Source organism: Humulus lupulus, chromosome 1, assembly GCF_963169125.1.
Source record: "Humulus lupulus chromosome 1, drHumLupu1.1, whole genome shotgun sequence".
NCBI classification, from domain to species: Eukaryota; Viridiplantae; Streptophyta; class Magnoliopsida; order Rosales; family Cannabaceae; genus Humulus; species Humulus lupulus.
In genome coordinates, this window is record NC_084793.1 from 103,455,039 (window position 1) to 103,464,611 (window position 9,573).

Sequence of the window (9,573 nt, forward strand, 5' to 3'; positions counted from 1 at the left end):
AAAAGGAAACCACCGTTTCACTTCTTCATCAGAAGCTATAGATGTTCATATCTATGATTAACACTCCCACTCAATTATACTATCTACTTTACTAATGTTTTGGAAAGAACATAACACTGTAATGTGTAAGTAGATCATATCGTAGATTGGCAAGTCAGTGTAAATCCTGTGCACTGACTAATCTTAGGACTAACTTATTTTGAACATATAATCATATTTGTATTCCACTGTGATTACGTCACTATAAATACGATTAGCTATATGCTCGGGATTTAATAGAAGTTTATATTAAACAAATAATCATGAAAATAAAATATGTGAGCAAAGTGATTGACCAAGTCAAAAAATGATTTCTATTCTTTTATTGATAATAAAATGAGATTACAAAGAATTTGGGTTTTAATTAGGGCATAAAACCCCAACAGTGACCTCCTCGCTCTCCTACTCGCCTGCTTTAGAAGCGTCCCCTCTTTCTGATGGCTCTTGCAAGATCCGGACCTTGAATTTTTCAAGGTATGGATCCCACTGCTCAAGAGCCATGAAAGAAAAGTCGCCATCTTGGTTAAAAGCCCAGCAATGGTACAACATGTCTTCCATGGAGGACAGTGAGGTCGCCTTCTCTTCTTTAAATGCAGCCTCGACCTCTAGCTATTTTGTTTTGGCCTCAGCAACCTCGACCTAGAGAGTAGCCAAGGAAATCTTTGCAGCATGCTCGCTTTCATGAGACGATGCAAAGGTGAACTTGGCATCATACTCACTCTTTTGAGAAGTTGCAAAGGCAGCTTTGGCAGCTTGCTCGCCTTCTTGAGCAACGGTCAGGGCGGTCTTGGTGGTATTGAGCTCAGCTTGGAGTTCATCATTTCTAGCCCTAGCTTGGGCTATACTGCGGTGATGAGACAGGGCAGACTACAAAATAAAGAGGCAAGTTAGATGTATACTTTGGCAAGATAAAAATTTTTTCACTAAGGAATGATATCTTACTGTGAGGGTTATCCCCAAGGCTGACTCCAACACGTTCTTCGGGCTCTGCTCTTCAATCGTCCTCAGGTCCCTCAGGTTGGCTTTATAAGCGTGCCCCACCATGTGGCTCGCTGTCTCGTAAAGGATCCCCTGAAAGGCATCGGGGATCTTCTCCAGATCTTGAGGATCGACTGGGATGCACACGGTTGTGGCTGGGACAACACGAGCTGGGGGATCATCTTGTATTACCTGATCCCGAGCAGGCATGAACTGAGGAGGAGGGGGAGGATAAGGAATCCTTTTCTCCGTCACGGCATACGCCAGAGCTGTTGAGCTCGCACCTTTCCCCTTAGCATGGGATTTGGAGGTGTTTCCTGCCACAGGAAGGGTTTTCTTAGTAAAGTGGGGCCTCTTTACGACAGGACCCGAGCCGGAATTTTCGCCCTAGAAAGCTGTACGAAGGTCGGGAGCTCTGGGTCATTCCATCTCTTCACCTAAAAAGAACAAAAAGGGAATTAATTCACAAGTAAAGTAAAAAACTTACACAAAGGAAATAAATAAAGGTCCTATCCTCTGGGTTGAGGGAGGAGTCTATTATCACGACCTCCGGCCATGGGACTATTGGAGGAGAAGGAGAATCTAAGTCTAAAATTTCCTGGTTTATAGGAGGTTCGGGCTCAAGTTCTAACTCGGGGCTAGACTCGTCTACATATTGCCTAACTCCAGGGGCAAAGGCACCCTGGAGCAAAGAAGGCCACAACCTACAATTGGTCCCATACTCCTAAAAAATGGCTGACCTAAAGGTTGAGGTGTTATCTACAATAATAGTGCCCCTAGGGTAACTCATATCATGGCGCAACACTAAATGATCCACGCACTAGAGCAGGGTGATGTTACAGTCTGGATTATTAGGGTGACGGTGGATGAGCTGATTTGGGTTAAATCTAACTTTCCTAAAGTCGGCGACAACCCTATCTAATTCCCTATAAAGGTATGGGTTACCTTGGCCGGAGGGGCTTACTGGTGCCCTCGATGCAGCTCGTTCTAAATCAGGTTCCTGAGCAGCCTCAGGAACCCGCCTCTTCCGCACAAGAGGCACCTCACCTTCCTCTTGCTCCTCGCCTTCAGTAGTTTATGAGTCTTCTTCTTGGGAAGGCAGGAGCTCGTGGAATACCGGAAGGGTAGCTCGGGTCCTTCTTAAGGCCAACGTCTGGCCTTTCCCGATAAACTTACACGCTAGCATCGTGATGTCATTCATGAGCTGGCAATAGTCCTTCTCGCTAGGTGGGAGCCCGGACAGTGTTTCATACTGACCCCCGAGGGTCACTGACTTCCCCGTCCTCGTGAATATGGCTACAGAAAAAATAAACTCAATTAACATATGCACAAGGAGTATGTTTTTTTTTTAAAAAAAAGAATGACTTTACGAGCTAAGGAAAGAAAGAAGACTTACGAGGACGATTGAAGTATCAATGCTCACAGTTTCGGAACTCATTCGACATAAAGAACTGATCCTTGTAGTCGTTGGGGTGGCTTGGGAGCTCGATGACCTAAGCGGAGTTTGGGAATCTGGTGAGGTAGTAGAATCTGTCACCTCGCCCTTTTTGCTCTAGCTGGCCTTAAGGCAGAATAAGTATAGAGTATCTGTCGGAGTAGGGACCTCCCACTATTGCTTCAAAAAGAGATATTTCAGCCCCACCAGAAGTCTGTATGAATTTGGGGGGAGCTAAAAAGGTGCCAACTTCATGTAGTTCAAGAAGTCAGCAAAGTATTGATCTAGGGGAAGGAAGGCCCCCACCTTTAAATGCTCGTCACTCTAGGTGCGCAGCTTCATTCCCCTTCGAACGGAGGTTGGGCAATAAGGACTCCGGACTCGACCTCTATATTATGGCTCAGCATAATTTTGTTGACCCTTCCTTGGGTCGTAATCTTGGAGTTAGTCTCAGCCCGTTGCGTGATCCCACACGCTATCCTATGCTACGCGCCTCGGTTTCCCAACAGACCCCTGATGTTTAGAGATCTGTGTGTCAGAAAATTCGGCCACTACTGTCCTTGGGGGGCAGTTTAGAGCAAAACCACCCAAGAAGCATGTTCCCTAAGTAATCTGTTTCAAACCCTAACCTTTCATCTTCTATACCCCGAATGGATATTTCCTAAAAATTGCCATAATCTACCCAAACTTACCCAGAAATTACCCAATTCTATGAATATCATAGTTTTAAGAGATATTCTAAGACCTTCTCAGTAAACCTAAGTTAGAGCCTATGTACCAAAAACATCGAGAAAACAACCTAATATTGACTACGGTGAAGCATGGGTGAACATGGTAAATAAAACACAGAAATCAGTAAAGAAAAAGTTTCTTCGAAACAATAAGACTTACAGTGTGTTCGTCGATATAAGAAGTAGATTTCGCAAAGGAGAGTTCTTGGAAGACTCCTGAGCAATTGAGTAACTGGGTTTCAGAGAGTTTTTACAATAGATGGTTTTAGGGTTTTTCTCTGAGAAAGAAGAAGGGTTTGAAAACGCAGAAGAGAGAAAATGAAGAAAGATTTCGAATAAAAGGTGGTGAATTGTGGAAATTGTCTATCCTATCTATACATAAACGACATAGATCAATTTGAGCCATCTGATTTGGTCAGTACAAGATCCAAGGGCTATGTTTCAAAGGACAAAATGACGACAAAAAGTTGACAAGACAATTATTGCACTCCTCGAAACCTGAACAGGCGCCAATTGTAGTGTTCCACGTGTCCAGTACTCAAGCAGTGGGCATGCATGGTTTATTGCAATAGAAGTCTAAAAGTCCCTACAGTGTAGGTCAGAAGGTGACATCATAAACCACGAGCAGGGACTTGGGGGGAAATGTGTATCCTAATTTTAGCACAAGTCTTTCACTCAGATCGTGTACAGCTGGAAAATAAATGCATGGAAGAAGTAGCCAAGGAGTCCATGTATTCTCCACGTAGACAGCATGATTTTCATGATAGTTGTACGAGCTAGGGATGCATAAATTGATAAGCACAAGCTTATAATATTGCCAAGACCCGGATACTTTATACGATTCTTTATGGCCAACTTGTGATATTTAATGTCCCAGATATTAGGAGACTATTTATTTCATGATCAGATCATATCCTAGTATAAATGGGAATATTTCATATTAATTGTAATAAATATGTAAATCCGTGATTGACTCATGCAGTTACCCAAACCTGTCCAAGGAATTTCTCTATAAATACTGAGAATATTAGACAGGTAAAGGGACGATTATTCTGTAATACCAAAACTCTGTCAAAATAGAGAGAGAAAAACAATAATAATATAGACTAGTGGACTAGGTGGATTTTAACCACTGAACCACGTAAAAAGATCAGTGTTCTTGAGAGTTATTTTCTTATTTCGGTTTATCATCAAGCACTAATTCAACCTTGTTAATTTCTTAATTCACTATTGGCGAAAAACATCGTCAACAGTTTGAAATTAACTCTTAAAATCATTTCACCGCCTTGTACTACATTAATTATATGAATCATCAAATAAAAGCATATAATTAGATAGAACTTTCCTAGTCAAAACATGTTACTATTCGTATAAGATGCATACTTTAATTAGATATTGTGTGGGTAATATGTATGATATGTTACAATGCATGATAATGTTATCAAACAAATTTAGTACATTCAAACATTTAAATAAATAAATACAGTAAATAAATAAATGTGAGTAGACATTTTTGGAAATTTTAGAAAAATTACAACACTTGCAATAAATTACAAAATAAAATAAAAATAAAACAAAGGCTTCATGTAGAATCTCCATCTCATCTTTTGGGCCTTCTATTATTTTTATGCCATCTAGCTCAATTTTGAATTATAAATTGTTAGGAACAGTTCCTAGTGCACATCGGAAATTGTGGTAATGGTAGTATTGTATACAACAAAAATTTTCATATAAGCAATATTATATGAGGATCCTTTAATTTGCAATATGTTAATCAATATATAATATGTATATGTAAAAAATAATACGTAATGATTTACCTCTTGTAGCCTATCAAGAATCCTTGAATCTTTTTGTAAATATTTTGAACTTCCTATCATCGCTAGAGTACTCACACCTAGATCTTCCAAGACGTTTTCTACACCTCAACATGTGGGTGGGCACATAGAGAACAAGAATAAATTTTGTGAATCAAAAGTATTCTCAACACATAAGGCTCTTGATTATATGCTAGAAAGAAAGGGTTTTTCTTTTGTGAAAAAGATGATAGTTTTTCTTCTCTGTAAAAACTTGTTAAGACTTGTTGTTTCTATTTTCTATCATATAGAATATATGGACCTTATTATCATAATAATAATAGTAAATAAAAATTATCATCTTTAATAATAATAATAATGATAAAAGACAAAGTCTTACATTTCATTTTAAAACCTCTTTTAAAATGTTTTATTAATTAATTAAAAATAAAATAAAAAACCAATAAATGATCATATCAGTAGTGCTACACACATAGAGCAGTCAAAGACCTATGCGTGTGGCATATCCCTAAAAATGGGATTTCATTTTAACTATCCATATTTATCTATTCACAAAAAAAAAAAAGAAGATTAAAATCAATTTCTTCCATTTCTACACAATTTCAAAAATGTCACAAATGCAATAATAAATTGTGCAACTTCAATGATCACATAATTGAACATTTATTCTGAAGAATAAATATTATCTCAAATAGCTCATTCATAGTTTGACCCTTGTATCAACTCTTACCATGATTAATATTGATAGAGCTGCCCTGGGGACCTATGGACCAATAATTCCAAGCTCCAATAAATAAATGATTATTAACCAAAACTCTTTGATTAAATAATCATATTTATTAATCTCCCGATTATTCCAATATAAATATGAGACTGAACTCTTGAGAATTAAAGACATATATTTACTGAGTACTTTATTGTAACCATAAAGTGTCCTTTGATATAATCATTACATACAGATTAATCCTATATTGATGATTCATAATTTGATTATGAATTTGACATCAATAACCTTTTAAGCTCCAAAAGTCAACCCAATGGGGAATCATCATTCAATCTATAAGAAGGTATAGATTCCATATCTATCAAGATATGTTCCCAGCCATATACATCATTGAGTCCCCAAAACAATAGTTCTTAGCCTGGTCATTTTGACAAACCGTAACGCATGAATCAAATGATCAAATAATATATAGAGGAGTTCATAGTAACTTCAGGATTAAGATCAGTTTATATAAGATCATCAGTTGATGTGTTTTATAATACTACGAATCAATATTTAAACAAGTATTATTAAATCACATTTGGTCAAGTTCTACATACTCTCAGCATGCAAAGTACCTCTACTAAAGTGTCCTACTACACTAGTAACTCGGATCTAGGTCACATGTATTCATAATACTAGTGGACCGTATTAGCAGTAATTAATCTAAAGATTCAATCACTTTATTTTACTGCGAACTTTTTAAGTTCATTATCTCAATCTCAATCCTCTCATACCAATATGAGATTGAGACCACATAGATGAACTTGAGAATTTTATGATATTTACTTAATATAATTAACAATAATATAGTACATAAGCTACATATATACAATAATTCAATTCATTTATTTATTTCATTAAAACCATTGTCAACTACAATTGCTTTAAGGGCACAATTCCCAATAATCTCCCACTTGCCCTAAAGCAAATGAGGCATTTCCCTTAACCCCATGCTTCTTACATGAACCTGAAAAGATTTAATTGATAAAGTCTTTGTTAATGGATCTGCAAGATTATCTTCAGAGGCAATCTTCAGGACAACAACATCTCCTTGGTTGACCATCTCTCGGATCAAGTGATATTTCCTCTCGATGTGCTCTCCCCTCTTGTGAATTTTGGGTTCTTTTGAATTAGCTACTACCCAACTATTATCACAGTACAGAACAAGTGCCTGATCCATGCCTGGAACAACTTCCAGATCAATATAGAACTTCTTGAGCCACACTGTCTCTTTAGCTGCTTCACAAGATGTTATGTATTCGGCTTCCATGGTGGAGTTTGTAATACGAGAATGTTTGATACTTTTCCAAAATACAACACCTCCTCCAAGTGTGAAAACTGATCTAAATGTTGACTTTCGACTATCTTTATCTGATTGAAAATCAAAATCAATATATCCAATGGGTTTCAGGTCTCCACCTGAATACACAAGCATGTAATCTCTAGTCTGTCTAAGATACTTGAGAATATTATTTACTGCTGTCCAATGACTCAATCCAACATTGGATTGATAATGGCTAACTATCCCTACTGCATAAAAGATGTTAGGTCTGGTGCATAACACTGCATACATTAGACTACTTACTGCAGAGGCATAAGGAAACTGTCTCATGTCCTCCTATTCCTTAGGTGTTTGTGGACATTGTTCTTTATACAATTTAACTCATGATTGGGTAGGCATAGTGCCCTTCTTGGAGTTTTGCATGCCGAAGAATCTAACACTTTATCAATATAAGTTACTTGAGACAGTGCCAAAATTTTGTTCTTTCGATCTCTACATATCTGAATCCCAAAACATATTTGGCTTCTCCCAAATCTTTCATTTGAATTGCTCAGCTAACCATTTCTTTACTTTTGATAATGTTTCTATGTCATTCCTAATGGGTAGAGTATCATCAACATAAAGAACGAGGAATACCACAATCTTATCTTTGATTTGTTTGCAAACACCAGGTTCATCAACGTTTTGTTCAAAGCTAAACATTTTGATTGTTTCATCAAATTTAAGATTCCAAGATCTCAAAGCTTGTTTAAGTCCATAAATAGACTTAAGAAGATTGAAAAATTTTTGCTCTTCAACTTTAATTTTGAACCCTTCTAGTTGAGACATGTAAATGGTTTCGTCAAGATAGCCATTCAGAAAAGTTTTTGTAAAGTCCATTTGCCAAATCTCATAATCAATGAATGCAGCTATGGATAAGAGTATGCAGATAGATTTGAGCATGGCCACAGGTGAAAAAGTTTCTTCATAATCAAATCCTTCTTTCTGTGTGTAGCCCTTTGCTACTAGCCTTACTGTGAAATTCTCTACTTTCTCATTTGCTCATCTTTTCTTCTTGAATATCCATTTGCAACCAATAGGTTTAACATTCTCAGGTGGATCTTCAAGATTCCAGAAAAAATTGGAATACATCGATTCTATTTCAAGGTCCATGGCATTTAGCCATTTTTCTTTGTCAGAATCTTCCATTGCATCTCTATAAGTCCATAGATCATCTTTGTTTGTGTCAGACACAAGCATCTAAACTTCATGTTCAAAGCGTACTGGTTGTTTACCAACCCGCCCACTACGACGAAGCTCTTTATTTTTCTAACTAGAACTAGCGATATCCTCTGGCCATTTTTCTCTTGGCATTGCTGGTGATTGGTCTTGATTATTTGAGACCATTTCCTCAAGTAAAACTTTACTTTGAGGTTTGTTGTTATTTATATAGTCATGCTCCGAAAATGTTGCATTTGTAGATACAAACGTTTTGTTATCTTTAGGACTATAAAATATACCACCTTTTGTTTCTTTGGAAGATCCTACAAACATGCACACTTCAGTGCGTGATTCCAACTTCCCAGTCTTTCCTTTAAGCATGTGTGCAGGACAACCCCATATACATAAATAGTGAAAACTAGGTTTACTACCACATAATTCCAATGGTGTTTTCTTAATAGACTTAGATGGAACAACATTGAGTATGTATAGAACACATTTTATTGCATAACCCCAGAATGTCAAAGGGAAATGATGAGAAAGTAATCATCGGTCTAACCATATCCAATAAGGTTCTATTCCACCTTTCTGAAACACCATTTTGTTGTGGCGTTCCAGGTGAAGTGAGTTGGGATTCAATTCCATGCTCACGCAAATGGTCGTCAAATTCATAATCTAAGTACTCTCCACCTCGATCTAATCGAAGTAATTTTAGTGATTTACCTAATTTCTTTTCAGCTTTTGCTCGGAATTCCCTAAACTTATCATAGGTTTTGGATTTCCTTTGCATTAAGTATAGGTAACCATATCTTGAATAATCGTTAATTAAAGTGACGAAATATTCATAACCTTGTCTAGCTTGGACATTTAGTCGACCACAAACATCCGAATGTACAAGTTAAAGTGGTTTTGTGGTTCTTGAACCTTTAGGAGAGAAAGGGTCTCTTGGTCATTTTGCCTTCTAGGCAGGATTCATAGTCTGGGAGAGAACCAATAGATAGTTCTCTAAAAGGACCATCCTTCTTTAGTTTGTTAATTCTGTCTAGACCAATATATCCCAACTCAAGTGCCACAGATATGTTTCACTATCATAATCTGTCTTTTGTCTTTTAATAGAACTGGGATTTGCAGTTTTAAATAATTCATAATTATAAACATGCTCGACATTGGACTCTAGCTTGTATAGTCCACCTTCAGACATTGCAGAACAAATGTCAAAACCATATTTTGAAATAACAATCGTATTATTATTAAAAGAAATATTAAAACCTTGTTCATGCAATTTTGATAAGGAAATCAAATTTATAGTAATTCCAGGAATAAAA

General features: G+C 37.0%; 1 protein-coding gene across 1 annotated transcript; it reads right to left on the reverse strand.

Moving 5' to 3' along the window:
- Positions 1-678: 678 nt before the first annotated feature.
- LOC133819067 (uncharacterized) lies at positions 679-6,946 on the reverse strand. Its single transcript, XM_062252229.1, has 2 exons — positions 6,728-6,946; positions 679-906 (listed from the first exon to the last, which is right to left on the reverse strand). The coding sequence occupies exons 1-2, from the start codon at positions 6,944-6,946 to the stop codon at positions 679-681; spliced, it is 447 nt and encodes a 148-aa protein (XP_062108213.1).
- Positions 6,947-9,573: the final 2,627 nt, after the last annotated feature.

Coding starts and splice junctions, on each gene's coding strand:
- LOC133819067 (XM_062252229.1), bottom strand. CDS start 6,946: ATGGATCAGGCACTTGTTCTGTACTGTGATAATAGTTGGGTAGTAGCT. Junction 907..6,727: donor TTAAATCTTTTCAGGTTCAT/GTAAGAAGCATG, acceptor TTTATTTTGTAG/TCTGCCCTGTCTCATCACCG.